This window comes from Arachis hypogaea, chromosome 19, assembly GCF_003086295.3.
Source record: "Arachis hypogaea cultivar Tifrunner chromosome 19, arahy.Tifrunner.gnm2.J5K5, whole genome shotgun sequence".
NCBI lineage: Eukaryota > Viridiplantae > Streptophyta > Magnoliopsida > Fabales > Fabaceae > Arachis > Arachis hypogaea.
Genome location: NC_092054.1, coordinates 152,947,066 through 152,965,434, shown reverse-complemented (window position 1 = coordinate 152,965,434; position 18,369 = coordinate 152,947,066). Strand labels below are relative to the sequence as shown.

Sequence of the window (18,369 nt, the reverse complement as noted above, 5' to 3'; positions counted from 1 at the left end):
AAAAAAACTAGTCATTATTAGTTTAATAAATTTAATTTTCATACATTGGTAAATCTAATTATATATATTGAAAATACAATTAATTTAGAATAAAATGACAAATAAATTTCTAAAAATTTACATTCCAGATAAATTAGTTGATAAGAAAATACTAATAAAAATTTTTAGAATAATAAATGTAGATAAGTTAGTTTAAATTAAATTTTTTTACTCTAATTGTACGGATTAATTTAAAAGTAGCGTGTTTATTGTTTGAAGGATTTTGTTGATATTTTTTTCTCTTTAACCATTAATTTATTCTAAATGTAAATTTCTAAGAATTTTTTTTTTGGTGACTTTTAAGAATTTATTTGTTACTTTATTCATAAATTTAAATTTTTAATGTATTTATTTTATATTTATTAAAAAATAAAAAACTTTAATAATAATAATTTTGCTATGTGTCTCTCAGACATATATTACGTAAATCCTTAAAACTTATTGAATAAATAACAGCATATAGAGTAATTAGATAATGTATAAGATTTTGTTCTATCAAAATTAAAACCTTTGACACATTTTTAGGCTTGTAGCTGTTGTTATGGTCATGATTTTGTAATTATAAAGTATTTTGATTTTGATAAGTTACATGAACGTTACTTTGGTTATTAATATTGTTGATTGGTCAAACACAGTCTTGAATAGAGTTGAACCGCATTTTAGAGTTCATGGTTTGAAGTTAACCCCCACTATGAACATGGCCATAAATTTGGCCACATTCGTGGTAGCCAATTATATTCGTATTTATTTCAGAGGTTTTTTTTAATATAGTGAAATTTTAATATTGTGTTTAGTGTAAAATATACAAAACTGAGTTATTTTTAAAAGGGTAAAGTACTAAATTGGTTCTCTAGGTTTGGGCGTAATTCTGTTTTGGTCCTTAAGGTTTAAAGTGTTCTATTTGAATCCAAAAAAGTTTCATTTAGCATCAATTTAGTCCCACAGTGAGGTCAAAATTAAATAATTAACAAAATGTCCTACATAACAACAGTACAAGAACAAAATCGATAATCTGGAGAACAAGTACAAGCTCGAGAGGCATAAAATCAACCATTGATACATCAATACATTTATTTATTATTTTTTTATAATATAAATAAAATATTTTCTATAAAACTAAAGAAAATGATAAATAAATGTATTGATACATCAATGTTTGATTTTGTACCTTTGGAGCTTGTACTTGTTATCCAGATTATTGATTTTGTTCTTAAACTGTTGTTATGTAAGACATTTTGTTAATTATTTAATTTTGACCTTACTGTGGGACTAAATTGATGCTAAATGAAACTTTTTTGGATTCAAATAGAACACTTTAAACCTTAAGGACCAAAACAGAATTACGCCCAAATCTAGGGGACTAATTTAGTACTTTACCCTTTCTAAAATTAATGAAAATGTGGTTTGAATTTGAATTTAAATTTTTCTTAAACGGTATCCTTTCTTTGTTATTTTATATGTTAATTATTAATTATATAATAAAATTATACAATAATCTTTTAAATATTATTTTAATTTTATATTTACTTATATTTTAATTAATTATATTTTTTATTATTCATAATTATTAATATAAATATTATTATATACATATAAATAAAAATATTAAATATTTTTATTAATTATAATATAATTATTTTTTATAATTATATAATATTTATCAATATTATTTTTTAATAAATACATATAGCATATAAAAATATAATAAATATAAAAAATATTTTAATATAAAAATTAAATAAAATAATCTTTATCATAAAAAAAATTAAAATTTTATATATTTATTTAATAATAACCGGATTATAACTTGTTAATTATAATTTGTTAAAATTTGATTATTTTTAAAATATTAATAAAAATATATATTTTAAATTTTAATTTTAGATTTTTTATTATTTTATATTTTTTTATTTACATAGGATCAGTTTAATTAGTGACTCATCAGTTGAACTAATGAACTAATAAATTAATAGCATGACCAATTCAATCACCAGTTTAATTTTTACAATTATAATTCTCAAAATCAAACACAGTCTATGTTAGTGTAGTACACACCTCTAGAACCAACTGAGAGTTAGGTATGCCTAATTAGTTATGCCAGCTCATCCCCAATCTAATAAAACCTCTCTAACCAACTTGTGCCATCACACCACACACACTTTTACTTCCTATATATATGCATATCAGTGCAGTGACTGCATTATCTTTTTGTAATTTTACTTCATCTTCTTGATAAATAATGCTCTCTCCATCATTTTCTCTATTATTCTCTCTCTGTTTTGTTAACTATCTTTGCTACACTTTAATCCTTTCTTCATCAACACGCTACTGATACCTTACATGGTATCAGAGCACACGGTTCAGATCCATGTAAAACTCTGTGACTTTTGCTTCGCAGAATCAAGAAACTAGAACTCCACAACTACAACCCTCAGCGTCAATGGCGTATATAGCAAATTTTTCAACAATGATCAAGTTGGACGAAGACAACTTCGGAAGCGACAAGCACTAGCGTGTATTAAGGCCAACAAACTTTAAAGTCACATAATTGCTCTATCAATCCCAAGAAGGTTCAATTCGGATCAAGACAAGATTGCCGGAAAAGTATCACTTGAGTTTGAAGATTGGAAACAGCATGATGAGTGTTTGGTAGCCTGGATGCTTTTTGCCATGAACGAAGCTTTGTCAACAAAGTTGTAGAATTTGGATATGCGCACGAAATCTGGGAAGCGTTGGATGAGTACTTTGTCGCTAGGCAAAAAATCAAAGATTCAAATGCTAAAAGCTTAGCTAAAAAAGATCAAGAAACAAGGTGCCTCTAGAATTGAATACATTTCCAAGATCAACAAAGTTGCAAACTCCCTATCTGCTCTTGGAGCACCACTGTCGAATGAAGAACACATTAAAGCTGCGCTATAGGGTTTGGATGAGGACTTCAGCGCCTTCATGACCATGATAAACTCAAAAATTGACCACATGACCATTAGTGAGTTTGAGTCTCAACTTCTGTCACAAGAAGAGATAAATGAGAGATTTCGAAAGACAGATCTGACTCTGGTGCATGCAAATCTGGCTCAGAAGGAATCCAGCACAAGCAAAACTAGGAACGAGTCTTCACCAGAGGAGTCCTATTGGAACTACAATAATTATGGCAGAGGACAACCTGGCAGAAGGAGTAGATGAAGAGGCTTTCGAGGAGAAAGGTCATGGTGGCAAGGAAACAGACCTCAATGCTAGCTATGTGGTAGAGTTGGACACATTGTTTGGGAGTGCTTTCACAGGTTCAATGAAAACTTCCAAAATTCACAACTACAAACTTTCAACAGTAGTCCTCCTCCACCAAATCTTGGTTTTCACCAGCAAGCTCAGCACTCCCAACCCTCGTTTCAACCAACTCAGCACTCAAACAACACCAATCAGAACCCTCCTCAAGCCTTACTAGCCGCCAACACCTGACAAGGGGTGGTACCCAGGCTTCGAAGCATCCCACCACATCACATTTGATCAGATGAATCTGATCAACAGCTCTGAGTACTCAGGTCCTGAGCAAGTGTTTGAAAGTAATGGCAAAGGTATGAGTATTGCTAACATTGGGAGATCTATAATGTATGTCTCTACGACAAAAACCTCCTTTAAACTTCAAAATTTGTTTTATGTACCTATTATTTCTAAGAACCTAATTAGTGTCTCAAAATTTGCATTAGACAGTAAGATATTTTTTGAATTTTGACTTCATTTATGTGTTGTAAAATATCAGGAATCTAAAAAAATTCTACTCCAGAATAGGCTTAGTAATGATCTGTATAAATTTGATGATATACGAATACCAAGATCACTATAAAATTCTAATAAAGCTCATCTATTTAATACTGAGCAAGAAAAGAAAACAAGTGCAAATATTGCAAGAATAAAAAACAAAGCAAAAAATAAAAGAGCCATAGTGGGATAATGATTTTTTTATTAAACTAGATGTATAATGATAGTGATTAGCCAATATAATTGATATCACCCCATTTTTAAAAAAAAAAATCCAACTTTAGCTCATCATCTTTAGTTCAAAATGTTATCTGATTTGCCAACGCAAAATCCGCATCAAGTTTAGACTTTAGAGACACTACAACAATAATACGAACCTTTTGTAGTTCAAAGCCTGTGTACGAGTATTGCACAATATTTTGTTTTTGTGCATGGCAGCATGGACCCATGTGGTCCGCATATTGGGCAATGATTATAATGTGTGGGAATCTTGCAAGTTCCACCACTCGTTCTCATATTCTCTGCTCCCCTCTTGCTTATGCCTTTTTAAAGCCAACCAACCCCCCTCCTTTTTTCTCACTTTTGCGTTGTTAGGTGGGATTAGGGGATGACATATTTCTCTACTAGTACATCAACAAGGACACACACCTATCAATGCATTTGTAAAAGGCCAAAGCCAAGTGATTTTAAAATTCTGTTGGGCCGGAATGAGCCCAAAACCATCAACGGGCCCAAGACAGCAAAGACATCCAGTGGACCAAAAACGAAAACAAATGGAGACACAATCGGATAATTGAAAGCAATTCATTCCGCTGCTTCCATTTCTTTGCATCGGAAAAAATGAGTTGTTTGAGTTTGAGAGCGGAGGTCGCTGCTTCCAGCTTGTTAACCGTTGCTTATCGCAATCCTAAACCCCTCCATCCTTTTCCCTCTACAATTCTGTGCTCCAGGAGTAAGAGTAAATGTTGCTCCCAACTCCTCACCCACTCTTCTTCTTCCACTTCAACTTCTGCTTCAACTTCTAGAACCTTCCCTCTCAACTTCCCGTTAACAACCTCTCGCCGCCGATTTACCGTTTCCGCAACCACCACCGCTCCGCCTCAGAGCGATAGCTCCGATGTTTCCACCAAGATTCCTCCCGACAATCGCGTTCCCGCCACTATCATCACCGGCTTTCTCGGTTCCGGCAAGGTAGGGTTCTGTTTCTACTTTCTACGCATATGGAATCTGCAGACTCAGAACTCTTGCTGTAATTGACTTTATTTGTTGTTTGTGGACTTGAGCAGACAACGCTGCTTAACCATATTTTGACTGCTGAGCATGGAAAGCGCATCGCGGTTATTGAGAACGAGGTATTTATCTATGCCTTGGAATTTGGAATCTATTCCTTCGTTTCTTCAGCATTTTTGTGAATATTCGATAAACTTTTTCTTGTAGTTTGGTGAAGTTGACATCGACGGTTCTTTAGTTGCGGCGCAAACTGCCGGAGCTGAAGATATTATGATGTTGAACAATGGTTGCCTTTGCTGCACAGTCAGGGGTGATCTTGTTAGAATGATTTCTGAATTAGTTGCTAGGAAGAAAGACAAATTTGACCATATTGTTATCGAGACTACGGGTAAGTGAATGATTGAATTTTGAATGTATGAAATGAGTTCTTTCACTAATGCTTAAGATACTTAAGATGTTAATTAAATTAATAAAGATGCGGTGGACTTCCGGATAACGGTTGGGCGTAATGAGACTTTACTTGCATTTCTGCAGGATTGGCAAATCCAGCACCAATTATTCAGACATTTTATGCCGAGGATAAGGTTTTCAAAGATGTCAAGTTAGATGGTGTTGTCACTTTGGTCGATGCAAAACATGTTCATCGTCATCTTGATGAGGTCAAGGCAGACGGTGTTGTCAATGAGGCAGTGGAACAGATTGCCTACGCAGATCGTATAATTGTAAATAAGGTATTCACTATCACTCATTTATTCTGCGAGCAGAATGGCTTCAGTTCGGTTGTAAAACTTGAAATTTTAGATTATTTGGGAAAAGGGCCTGCTAGTGTTGACTCATTGTTTTGTTTTGTGGATACACTCACCAATGGTCACCATGTGGAATTATTCATAATAATTTTTATAGATACGGTGTTATGGAATGCAATGACTACTTTTACGTCGCTAATATTCTTGTCTGTCTTGTTCCAGACTGACCTTGTCGGTGAATCTGAGATCGCTTCTTTGGTTCAGCGCATAAAGGTTGGTATCTTTCTCTTCCTATTGAATCTAAGTGCTGAGCATTTATTTCAGTTTCATGCTTTTTTCATTGTTCTAAGCACTTGCGTTTTTAATCCAGAATATAAACAGCTTGGCTCATTTAAAGCGGACTGAGTTTGGGAAAGTTGACTTGGATTATGTTCTGGGCATTGGTGGCTTTGATTTGGAGAGGTAGCTTTTGTTGTTGTTTCCTACTTTCTAAGTTTTATTATGTTATTATGTAAAAGTAAATCAGAATTTTAGTTCACGCGCTCTCTCAAGTAGTTCCTTTTAGTCACTTACTGATTACTGCTTGAATTTTCACGGTCTTATTATGTTTCTGCTGTCCAAGCCAACCTAAACAGTTTTTGTATGTTTTTTCATCTTGGACAAGGATTGAGAGTGCTGTCAATGACGAGCCTGCAAAGGAAGATCATGTGCATAGCCACAGCCACGACCATGATCATGATCACCATGAGCACCATGACCATGATCATCACCATGATGATTCTCATGATCACAAGCATGGTACTTATTGATTAGTTTTTAGAGTAGGATCAATATTTTCCCGGTTGCTTGTTAATCCAATGCTTTCTAACATTCAAGGACATAACTTCTAGATCTTGGAACTTTTACTGTTTAGTTGTGCAATGAAGTGAGAGATAAATTTGATTTTTGTTTATATGCAGATCACCATGCTCATAGTCACAGTCATGATCCTGGTGTCTCGTCTGTTAGCATAGTTTGTGAAGGAAGCTTAGACCTTGAGAAGGTTTGTATTGCATTTTGTCTATACTTGAAGTGTAATGCCTAGTTTATACCAATTTCACTTTTACATTTGGATGCTTTGTATTCAATGTTTATGTGCATGCGAAAAGTCAATGTTGACACTTATGTACTGAAAGGATAAGTTATTAACCCTTTCAGGCTAACATATGGCTCGGCACACTCTTGCTGGAACGTAGTGATGATATTTATAGAATGAAAGGTCTTCTTTCCGTACAAGGAATGGACGAAAGATTTGTTTTTCAGGTGAATTTAAACTCCTTTAAAACTTCTAATTTTATTGTATGTATATTTTAATCTGAATCCCTTTGCCACCCATCTGGTCCAGCTCTCATTTCCGCCATTTTAATTGTCATGATTTTCTAAGTTCAATCCGGCTGAATTAAGCATATCTTTCTCTGTATCAGGGAGTTCATGACTTATTTCAAGGTTCACCTGAAAGGTTGTGGAGACCAGATGAACCAAGGGTAAACAAAATTGTTTTTATTGGGAAAAACTTGGATGCTCAGGAATTGGAAAAGGGATTCAAAGCCTGTTTGCTGTGATACCAGTTTCAATAAATTAATCTTCTCTTGGATATGAGTGTTCCATCTACTATAGTACTATGTAAGCCTCTGAACTGACCTATATATAGTGAAAAATGTTGTATTCCTCGACATTGTGACTGAATCAGAGTAAAAGAGTATCTGTTTTTTTTTTTTAAGTTTTGATATTATGTACACCAATATTGACATTCGCACCTTTTTTTATTTTAATAAAAAATTTGCAGTATTTTAGGCATATATATAAGCATCCCAGTATTGGATCTCAATTCTCATTATTTTCCTAACCTTTTTTTCCTGAATTAAAATAAAATACACCGCAGTGTTAGTTTATAACAAGTGAACAAATAATATAATTTACTATTATAGGCCAATCCAAATATTGTCTTGCATTATGCTGATAAAAAAAGATATTTTTTTAATAATTTTTTTTATTTTTTAGCGTATTTAATAAAATTTTATTAGTAAAAGTAAAAATATTATAAAAATAAAAAATATCATTTTCAAAAAGTTACAATTTATATCTTTTAATTTTTTTTAAATATTTTTTACATAATAAATAAACAAAAAAATACTTTTATATGATTATATCCAAACATAATTGATAAATAAATTTTTTTTTTACATGAATTATCCAATTATAAAATTATTTTTATTTTTTTTATAAGATTTTTTAAAAAAAAATAATTAAAAAAAAATTTTTAAAAACTCATCCAAACAAGGATTAAATGCTTAAAACACATGTTAGGTTACTATATAGTTCATGATCATTGGTCAACGATATAAACGGTAAATAAATAAAGTAATTAAAAAATATTTTTATATTAAAAAAATCTTCCTAGAGTGATTTTTCTGTTTTTTTTTTTTTTTTTTTTTTGCGTTCTGTCCAGTTGTTTAAACCTTAAACAAAAAAAAAATTTGAGGAAATGAAATAAAAAAAATTGTTAAAGTTAAATTTGAGCCCAAATATTATAATAAAAAATATAAAATAGCACCTCATACAAAAAAAAAATAAATTAGGGATTAGAATAATTATCTTTTGATAGCAAATTAAATTTAAGAAGCAGTATTTAAAATAAAAAAAAATTCAGACAAAAAAGATTAAATTTAATTTTCACATAAATCGAATTAAGGTTTGTTTGGATGCCATTCTTGAAAAGATATTTTTTTAAATGATATTTTTTAAAAATATCTTTTACAACAATAAAAGTAATTTTATATTTGGATATCTTATACAAAAGATTTTTTTATCTATCAATTATATTTGAGTAAAATAAGATAAAAGTATTTTTTATTTATTTATTATGTGAAAAATATCTTTTTTTTAAGCAAAAAATATCTTTTTAAAAACAGATATAAATTTTAGTTTCTCAAAAAAAATATTTTTTATTTTTCTAGTATTTTTATTTTTACTATTAAAAATTTACCAAAAATACTAAAAAAAAAAATTCATTAAAAAATATCTTTTTTTATCTATTTAATGACGTCTAAACAATTATTTATATAATTTTAAACTTTAAATTATTTAAGATAAACATATCTTTTAAATTTAAAAATATCTATTCACTTAAAGGTAGTTATAGCTAACCACACTATTAACACTATAAATAGTAGATAGGGATGATATAAATCATATAATAAACATCAATAGAAATTATTCATAGTATATTCTCTTCTATTTTTGTTCCACAATGGGTGTGAATCAGTGTGTGAAAGTAACTCTCTTTTTAAGTCTCTTAGTATTATTTTGCTCTTCTTTTTCTTCATCAGAAGATGTGAAGCTTAAAGTGAAAGGGGTCACAAACATTGCTACAACTGATGAGAATTTCATATGTGCAACATTGGATTGGTGGCCATCTAATAAATGTGACTATAACCAATGTCCATGGGGAAAAGCTGGGATTCTCAACCTGGTATTTTATTTATTTTGTTCGATATTATTCAAAATATTGTATGCATTTTTAAATATCATAATGATAATTAATTATTGTTTTTGCAACCTTTTTGCAGGATTTGAATAACACGATACTCTCAAATGCAATCAAAGGTAAGCCATATTTTCTCTAAACTCAAACCATTTTAATTAATATATATTAGTCATAATTGATTTTTATTATGTTAGACCAACTTGATTGAATTTGATTAACAAAAAAAACTTGGATATGTAGTATTATTCTAATTAATCCAACCATTTAATTGCTTTTAAAATTGTTGCAGCATTCAATCCTCTGAGGATTAGATTAGGAGGTTCACTACAAGATCAAATTATTTACCAATTTGGGAAGCAAAAGCACTGTCCAACTATGAGAAAGAAAGAGAACGGCTTGTTTGGATTCAGTGTTGGATGCCTTCCCAAGAAGAGATGGGATGAAGTGAATCACTTTTTGAACAAAACCGGGTAATTAATTAATTAATATATATATTATTTTAATTTCTCAATATTATTATAATTACTTCACAAATAATCAATCTTATCTTATCTTATTCACTTATAATTTGCAGTGTCAAATTTACATTTGGCTTAAACGCACTCGTTGGCAAGAAAAATTCTAAGGAAGACCAATTAAACTGGAAGGGAGATTGGAATCCAAACAATGCCATAAGCCTCATGAAGTACACTGTCTCAAAAGGATACAATATAGACTCATATGAATTAGGTATCAAATTAAATTGAAACCCTTTAATTTTTATAATTTATTAATTTAATTTTTACCCATGATTTTTTTATAAATTTAACATCTTGTGCTAATTAATCATATAGGAAACGAGCTATGCTCTGAAGGAGTATCAGCAAGAATAGATAGTGTTCAATATGCAAAAGATATCACAAAACTAAGGCACATAGTTAACTCATTATACCCAAATGCCACAACAAGACCAAAGGTGATGGGTCCAGCTGGATTTTATGGTAAAGAATGGTTTGATAGCTTCTTGCAACATGTTGGACCTGGTGTCATTGATGGAGTTACACATCACATTTATAACCTTGGTGCTGGTACGTTTAATAATTCAGAATGTTTTTTGTTGCTTGATTAATTTTTTTAATTCTAAGAATATAATTGAATTATAAAATTATATTATATAGGTGTTGATAGGGATCTTATTAGCAAGGTTCAAGACCCATATTTTTTGAGCAAAATTGCACAAACTTTCAAAGATGTTTCAACGGCCGTGAAGGAATTCACACCATGGGCTGGAGCATGGGTTGGAGAATCTGGTGGAGCTTATAATAGTGGAGGCAAAGATGTATCACATACTTTTGTTAATGGCTTTTGGTAAGTTTTTTTTTTTTTTTTTTAAATTGAATTTCAGCTCTCTTTTTTTTAATAATTTTTTAATTAATAATAACTATAGGTATTTGGACCAATTGGGTATGACATCAACCTTCAACCACAAAGTTTATTGTAGACAAGCTTTGATTGGAGGAAACTATGCTTTGCTAAATACAACATCATTCATTCCTAATCCAGATTATTATGGGTATGTCATATATATTCATTCATATTTATATAAGTAGTTAAATTAAATGTCATTTTTAAATGAATAACAATTTTATTTTCTTTAAACAGAGCACTTTTGTGGCATCGGCTTATGGGAACCAATGTGCTTTCTATTTCTCATGATAGTTCATCATATCTACGTACATATGCTCATTGTTCTAAACAAGGGGTAAGTTAATAATTTCATTTATACATTTTATTTTTTTTATTTTAAAATAATTTTTCAAAAATTATAATATATTGTCAAATTAATTATTGTCTCAGAACGGAATCACATTGCTACTAATAAATATGGAGAATTCAACATCTTTCGATGTGTCCCTTGTGAATGACATGAATCTTTATCCAGAGGAGTTGGCATCAGAAGGAGTAAACACAGTGAATTTAATGGATTCATTGAAAAGAGAAGAGTACCACTTGACACCTAAAGATGGAAATATTCAAAGTGATGTTGTGCTTTTGAATGGAACTCCATTGGAACTTACCAAGTCGAAGGAAATTCCAGAGCTTAAACCAAAGATTGTTGATGCTTCTTCCTCTTCTCCGATCAAAGTTGCACCTCATTCAATAGTCTTTGTGCAAATCAATAATTTCAATGCACCTGCATGTGCACCTCCTACAAAATAGATTATTATTTATTAGGGTTCTTTATTGTTTCTTTTTTATTTTTCTTATAAAACTTAGATAGAGTTATTAAGACTTATAGAGCATATGCATATATATGTACTTTGCTGGGAATAATTTATAATTAAATTTCTTTTATTTTCAATTAGTTATATACTTATTTTTTTTTATTATTGGTAATTTCAAGGATACTTATATTATTTACATGATTAAAAACTAACTGATTAACTGACACTATAATATTGTTTTATATACTTATCTTTTTTTATAAATACTGATATATGAAAACGCAACAGAGTTTCTTGAAATAATTACTCTTATAGCAATATATATTAGAAACTTGTACTCAAAGTATTTATCTGGATAGTTTAGAAACTACTAACTAAGATACACATCAAACAAAAGGAACTTAGAACTTGTCACTTTTCCACCTTCTGCATTAGACCCTACTCTGTCCACAACCTTAACTGCAGCATATCCATTAGCACCATTGTACTTTCCGGTGCCTCCAATGACCGCAACATGCGACTCTAAGACGTCGGTCCTATGTACTCCAAAGATTGTGAGGCCATCTTGATAATACTCATCACCCTTCAAAAATCTTGCTGTGATAGCCATCATGTGGCTAGTTCTGTCTCCTGAGCTCGCCACATAGACACCTTGCACTTGTCCAAGTTTCTCTAATTCAGCTCCGACTTGAAGCAATTCCTCGTCTATCGAGGTTACCAATCCAAACTCGAGTTCTTGAAGTGTGGCTCTAGTAGGGAAAGAGAATCCAAAATTAGAGAGACCAAGTGTTTGTTGTGTGGATTGTGGTATTGGAATGGCTCCATTGGGAGGGAAATGGCCTAGGGGCTTTTGGAAGGGTAATTGACCAGTGACCTTAGTGGTGGCAGGTTTCTCTGGAGGCCTAGAATCTGTGACATTGTTTAGGATATCCCTCATCAAGAATGTTATTTTGTGATGATGGGCATGGTTGTGATTTTGAGTTGAGTTGCCAAGGGTTCTGGCTGAGGAACATTGGTTTATGGTGGTCATGAACAAAAGTAACATGGCTAACACCATAAGAGAGAGGAGTTTGGCCATTACTTCATGGTTTCTTTTTGCATTAGGTTGCATGCTTGGTTCATATATAGATATGGTTTGATTTAAGTGTAGTGGTTAGAAACTTAGAATAACTTCAATAATTAAGTAACTTTTAAGGATAGTGAATTTGTTATGTCTATGTATTCAAACTCAACCGCTACATGACTCATACAGTCATACCATATAATCATTTATTAGTGTTTGTTTTTCTTTTAACTTTTTTTTTTAGAAATTCATTAACGGTTCTTAAAAAAAAAAAAAAAAGAAGGCATCTCAATCTTGCCAAACTAAAGAATAATTGATAAATAGAAATTCCATCCACAAGTTTACAAATTAGTGAAAATATAATTATCACGATGAATGGTAGATATTATTTTTTTTTACGAGACTTAAACCCGCCACCTCTTAATTGAATATGGGAAGACTATGCCATTTGAGCTATACTTTATTGGCGAATGGTAGATAATTTGGTTGGAACAAAAAAATAATAAATAGATTTTTTCTTTAGAGATTAATTAGCTAACAAATATATGATTAAATAATCATCATGTAAATAAATCTTATAATAATAATAATGTCATATATGAAATATTTGATATAAATATCGTTTTTTTTTTACAAAATTTATTTAGATTCAATCAAATACATTTTATTATTAATTATAATTTTTAATGTTTTAAATAAATACCGCAGCCAATGAGTAATAGCTCAAATGACATAGTCTCTTCATACTCAATTAAGAGGTTGTGGGTTCGAGTCTCCTATCTTTGATAAAAAAAAAAAAAATACAGCATTCTCAATTGACTAGACCCTAAATTGATAACAAAAATCTGAGCTAGGGTTTATATGTTCACTCGCTGTGACACTGGAAAACCCAAACCTTTTCACTACTTTCTCTTCTCCATTCGTTAATGTCGGTTTAGTTAAGAGCAGAAAAACCTAACCCTAATTTGCATTTTGCTGAGTTCGTAGTAGCCACCGCCATGTACCTCTACAGTCTCACTCTCCAACGCCCCACCGGCATAGTCTGTGCCATTAACGGCAACTTCTCCGGCGGCAAGACCCAGGAAATCGTCGTTGCCAGAGGCAAAGTTCTCGACCTTCTTCGCCCTGATGACAACGGCAGGATCCAAACCATCCTCTCCGTCGAAATCTTCGGCGCCATTAGGTCCTTAGCTCAGTTCCGGCTTACCGGAGCTCAGAAGGACTACATCGTCGTAGGTTCCGATTCCGGTAGGATCGTAATCCTTGACTACAACAAGGAGAAAAACGTGTTCGATAAAATTCACCAAGAAACTTTCGGCAAATCTGGTTGCCGCCGCATCGTTCCGGGTCAGTACCTTGCCATAGATCCAAAAGGTAGGGCTGTAATGATTGGTGCTTGTGAGAAGCAGAAGCTTGTTTATGTGTTGAATAGGGACACTGCTGCTAGGTTAACTATTTCTTCGCCTTTAGAAGCTCACAAGTCACACACTCTAGTTTATTCCATTTGCGGTGTTGATTGTGGGTTTGAGAACCCTATATTTGCTGCCATAGAGTTGGATTACTCTGAGGCTGATCAGGATTCTACTGGCCAGGCTGCTAGTGAAGCTCAGAAGCATTTGACTTTTTATGAGCTTGATTTAGGGCTCAACCATGTTTCTAGGAAGTGGTCTGAACAGGTTGATAATGGCGCTAATTTGCTTGTCACTGTTCCTGGGGGTGCTGACGGCCCTAGCGGCGTGCTTGTTTGTGCCGAAAATTTTGTTATTTATAAGAATCAGGGGCAACCTGATGTTAGGGCTGTGATTCCTAGGCGTGCTGACTTGCCTGCTGAGCGTGGAGTACTTATTGTGTCGGCCGCTATGCATAAGCTGAAGTCCATGTTCTTTTTCCTTCTGCAGACTGAGTATGGAGATATTTTTAAGGTCACGTTGGAGCATGATGGTGACCGTGTCTCGGAATTGAAGATTAAGTATTTTGATACCATCCCTGTTACAGCTTCCATGTGTGTATTGAAGTCTGGGTTCTTGTTTGCAGCCTCAGAGTTTGGAAATCATGCTCTGTATCAGTTCAAGGCTATAGGAGATGACGACGATGTGGAGGCGTCATCTGCTACACTGATGGAAACTGAAGAAGGTTTTCAGCCGGTGTTTTTCCAGCCGAGGAGACTGAAAAACCTTGTTAGAATTGACCAGGTTGAGAGTTTAATGCCAATAATGGATATGAAGGTTAGTAATATCTTTGAAGAGGAAACTCCTCAAATTTTCACTCTTTGCGGCCGTGGTCCGCGTTCATCTTTGAGGATTTTGAGGACTGGTTTAGCGGTTAGTGAGATGGCAGTGTCAAAGCTTCCTGGTATACCTAGTGCTGTTTGGACTGTGAAGAAGAATGTCATTGATGAATTTGATGCATATATTGTCGTGTCATTCACAAACGCTACGCTTGTGCTTTCCATTGGTGAGACAGTTGAAGAAGTCAGTGACAGTGGGTTTCTTGATACAACTCCCTCCCTAGCCGTTTCTTTGATAGGTGACGATTCTCTCATGCAGGTTCACCCTAATGGTATTAGACATATTAGGGAGGATGGGCGTATTAATGAATGGAGAACTCCTGGAAAGAGAACAATTTCTAAAGTTGGATCAAATAGACTTCAGGTGGTTATTGCATTGAGTGGAGGGGAGCTTATCTATTTTGAAGTGGATGTAACAGGTCAGTTGATGGAAGTCGAGAAGCATGAAATGTCTGGAGATGTTGCTTGTTTGGACATTGCACCAGTACCTGAAGGCAGACAAAGATCCCGTTTTCTTGCAGTTGGTTCATATGACAAGACCATTCGTATCTTGTCATTGGATCCTGATGATTGTATGCAGGCCTTGAGTGTGCAAAGTGTCTCTTCAGCTCCAGAGTCTCTTCTTTTCCTTGAGGTTCAAGCATCGATTGGTGGTGAGGATGGTGCAGATCATCCTGCTAGCCTTTTCTTGAATGCTGGCTTGCAGAATGGTGTTTTGTTCAGAACTGTGGTTGACATGGTTACAGGTCAGCTTTCCGACTCTCGTTCCCGATTCTTAGGGTTGAGAGCCCCAAAGCTCTTCCCCATTATTGTAAGGGGCAAGCGAGCAATGTTGTGCTTATCAAGTAGGCCATGGCTTGGTTACATTCACCAAGGGCATTTCCTTTTAACGCCCCTTTCATATGAAACCCTTGAATATGCTGCCTCGTTTTCATCTGACCAGTGTGTGGAAGGTGTTGTTGCTGTTGCTGGTGAGGCACTAAGGATTTTTACCATTGAGAGATTAGGAGAAACATTTAATGAAACTGTAATCCCATTAAGATACACGCCAAGGAAGTTTGTGCTACAACCAAAACGGAAACTTCTGGTGATGATTGAGAGTGATCAAGGAGCACTGACTGCAGAAGAACGTGAAGCTGCAAGGAAAGAATGCTTTGAAGCTGCTCAGGCAGGGGAAAATGGGACTGGAAGTGCAGACCAGATGGAGAATGGTGGCGAGGATGAGGATAAAGATGATCCACTATCTGATGAACACTATGGTTATCCAAAGGCTGAGACAGATAAGTGGGTTTCCTGCATCAGGGTTCTTGATCCAAGAACTGGAAACACAACTTGTCTTTTGGAGCTTCAGGATAATGAGGCTGCATTCAGCGTATGCACTGTAAATTTCCATGATAAGGAATACGGAACTCTTTTGGCTGTTGGCACAGCAAAAGGACTGCAGTTTTTTCCGAAAATGAGTTTGACTGCTGGATTTATTCATATATATAGGTTTGTAGAGGAAGGGAGATCTCTTGAACTTCTTCACAAGACTCAGGTTGAGGGTGTTCCTCTTGCTTTATGTCAGTTCCAAGGAAGATTACTTGCAGGAATAGGGCCTGTGCTCAGACTCTATGATTTGGGGAAAAAACGATTACTAAGAAAATGTGAGAATAAGTTATTCCCCAACTCAATCGTCTCTATTCATGCATACCGTGATAGAATTTACGTGGGTGACATCCAAGAGGTATGTTCCTATTTTATAATTCATATCTATATTTGTTAAACATCTGGGTATTAGTTCTGACAATGATTTTTCCCCATGGCTTCTGGTTTTAGCTTAGCTAGTTTCAGTTTAAGTTGCCTTGTTATAGTAATTTAGTATGTGTCCAGCAAGTTTTAATTTTTGGTTTTTGCTGCTGCGGTTTTGTTAGAAAGATTCATGAGGAATTCTTATTTTAGGAAAGGCTTGAATTTAGACTCTTAGACAAAAGGGTGTTTTTTTTTTTTGGTAGTAAATCAATGTTATCAAATGTCCTGCTGCTATCCATGTCTCGTTCTTACTATGTAGACTTTTCAGCTAACCATGTCCTATATGCTCTCTCTTTCTCTCTCCAGTCTTTCCATTACTGCAAGTATCGACGAGATGAAAATCAACTCTACATATTTGCCGATGATTGTGTTCCGAGATGGCTCACTGCATCATACCACATAGATTTTGATACCATGGCCGGGGCAGACAAGTTTGGAAATGTCTATTTTGTGCGGTTGCCACAGGATGTGTCAGATGAGATCGAAGAAGATCCTACTGGTGGGAGGATTAAATGGGAACAGGGAAAGCTGAATGGAGCTCCCAATAAGGTGGAGGAGATTGTACAATTTCATGTTGGTGATGTGGTCAGTTGTTTGCAAAAGGCATCTCTTATACCAGGTGGTGGAGAGTGCATTGTATACGGAACAGTTATGGGAAGTATTGGGGCACTCCATGCTTTTACTTCTCGTGACGATGTTGATTTCTTTTCTCATTTGGAGATGCATTTGAGGCAGGATCATCCGCCTTTGTGCGGAAGAGACCACATGGCTTATAGATCGGCCTATTTCCCTGTTAAGGTACACTAATGAATAGTACTTTGTTCTTTCTTGCATAGTAGTATTTAATGTTTGCCATCCACCTCATTATGCTTTCATAGTTGACTAATTTCTGATATGCCTGCAAAATGATCCAGGATGTAATTGATGGGGATCTATGCGAACAATTCCCAACTTTGCCAATGGACTTGCAAAAGAAAATTGCTGAGGAATTGGACAGAACCCCTGGTGAGATAATGAAGAAACTAGAGGAAATACGAAACAAGATTATTTAAGAGATCATCATTTGGAAGGGTATTAGTTCCCCTTTGATTATTCTCCACCTCTATCCATTTGAAGTTTTTGTATTGTATGTTCAGTGAGTAACATTTGAGTTGAAAAATTCTTCATAATGTGATTTGGTATTTCTTGCAGGTCGTAGAATTGTGTTCTTTTCTAGTTTTGGATCATTTGCCCGTAGTCAGGTCACTAACAAAGTAAAGAAAACTTGTGTTATCTCATTGATACGTGTAGCATGATTTCTTAATGTTAAGAGGGAGGACTTGTAGTTGTAGAGTGTATTATGTATTGTTGAGAAATGAAATTCATAAGCTTAGTTTGGCAATTTTCTGTTGTAATTAATTGCTAGTAAATGTTTTCACTTTCATTGTGGTTGTGATAACGCGGAACATATACCAGCACCCATATTCAACGTTCAATTATATGTTTAAGTTGGTGTGGAATTTGTATAATCCGGAAAAAAAATCTACGCCTTTAAATAAATAAATGATAATGGTGATGTATTAATGTAGAAGAATAGCTATCAATACTAGTGTACCTTCTTTAAAGCTGAAAATTATGTAATTGTTTCCATATGTCAATGCTTCAGTTAATGAATTCGTCTGGTATGACTGTTAAGTCAGGGTGTATCTCTATGAATTTTTGGTTTTCGCTCTCCTTCTAGGTGTTAC

At 33.8% G+C, this 18,369-nt stretch overlaps 4 protein-coding genes across 4 annotated transcripts; 3 read left to right on the top strand and 1 right to left on the bottom strand.

Annotated features, from left to right (window-relative positions):
- Positions 1-4,370: 4,370 nt before the first annotated feature.
- LOC112776433 (uncharacterized) lies at positions 4,371-7,609 on the top strand. The gene is made up of 10 exons (XM_025820593.2): positions 4,371-4,986; positions 5,082-5,147; positions 5,233-5,413; positions 5,560-5,756; positions 5,994-6,044; positions 6,142-6,233; positions 6,436-6,569; positions 6,731-6,813; positions 6,969-7,073; positions 7,235-7,609. Exons 1-10 carry the CDS (start codon positions 4,636-4,638, stop codon positions 7,370-7,372), a joined length of 1,398 nt encoding a protein of 465 aa, XP_025676378.1. The 5' UTR covers positions 4,371-4,635; the 3' UTR covers positions 7,373-7,609.
- Positions 7,610-9,060: 1,451 nt separating this feature from the next.
- Positions 9,061-11,664, top strand: LOC112779114 (heparanase-like protein 2). Its single transcript, XM_025823369.2, has 9 exons — positions 9,061-9,282; positions 9,380-9,416; positions 9,587-9,767; positions 9,872-10,026; positions 10,131-10,364; positions 10,455-10,644; positions 10,724-10,849; positions 10,939-11,038; positions 11,134-11,664. Exons 1-9 carry the CDS (start codon positions 9,061-9,063, stop codon positions 11,494-11,496), a joined length of 1,608 nt encoding a protein of 535 aa, XP_025679154.1. The 3' UTR covers positions 11,497-11,664.
- A 179-nt stretch (positions 11,665-11,843) lies between these two features.
- Positions 11,844-12,581, bottom strand: LOC112777499 (dirigent protein 25-like). Its single transcript, XM_025821886.3, has one exon. It carries the CDS (start codon positions 12,577-12,579, stop codon positions 11,872-11,874), a length of 708 nt encoding a protein of 235 aa, XP_025677671.3. The 5' UTR covers positions 12,580-12,581; the 3' UTR covers positions 11,844-11,871.
- Positions 12,582-13,187: 606 nt separating this feature from the next.
- On the top strand, positions 13,188-18,023 carry LOC112775851 (spliceosome-associated protein 130 A). Its single transcript, XM_025819747.3, has 4 exons — positions 13,188-16,577; positions 16,949-17,440; positions 17,557-17,713; positions 17,834-18,023. The coding sequence occupies exons 1-3, from the start codon at positions 13,563-13,565 to the stop codon at positions 17,692-17,694; spliced, it is 3,645 nt and encodes a 1,214-aa protein (XP_025675532.1). The 5' UTR covers positions 13,188-13,562; the 3' UTR covers positions 17,695-17,713; positions 17,834-18,023.
- Positions 18,024-18,369: the final 346 nt, after the last annotated feature.

Bases quoted from the DNA above. Each gene is read 5' to 3' on its own strand.
- LOC112776433 (XM_025820593.2), top strand. From the start codon at position 4,636: ATGAGTTGTTTGAGTTTGAGAGCGGAGGTCGCTGCTTCCAGCTTGTTA. The intron at 4,987-5,081 runs GTAGGGTTCTGT...GGACTTGAGCAG, and splicing joins GCTTTCTCGGTTCCGGCAAG to ACAACGCTGCTTAACCATAT. The intron at 5,148-5,232 runs GTATTTATCTAT...TTTTTCTTGTAG, and splicing joins TCGCGGTTATTGAGAACGAG to TTTGGTGAAGTTGACATCGA.
- LOC112779114 (XM_025823369.2), top strand. From the start codon at position 9,061: ATGGGTGTGAATCAGTGTGTGAAAGTAACTCTCTTTTTAAGTCTCTTA. The intron at 10,645-10,723 runs GTAAGTTTTTTT...TAATAACTATAG, and splicing joins ACTTTTGTTAATGGCTTTTG to GTATTTGGACCAATTGGGTA. The intron at 10,850-10,938 runs GTATGTCATATA...TTCTTTAAACAG, and splicing joins CCTAATCCAGATTATTATGG to AGCACTTTTGTGGCATCGGC.
- LOC112777499 (XM_025821886.3), bottom strand. From the start codon at position 12,579: ATGGCCAAACTCCTCTCTCTTATGGTGTTAGCCATGTTACTTTTGTTC.
- LOC112775851 (XM_025819747.3), top strand. From the start codon at position 13,563: ATGTACCTCTACAGTCTCACTCTCCAACGCCCCACCGGCATAGTCTGT. The intron at 16,578-16,948 runs GTATGTTCCTAT...TTCTCTCTCCAG, and splicing joins ACGTGGGTGACATCCAAGAG to TCTTTCCATTACTGCAAGTA. The intron at 17,441-17,556 runs GTACACTAATGA...AAAATGATCCAG, and splicing joins CGGCCTATTTCCCTGTTAAG to GATGTAATTGATGGGGATCT.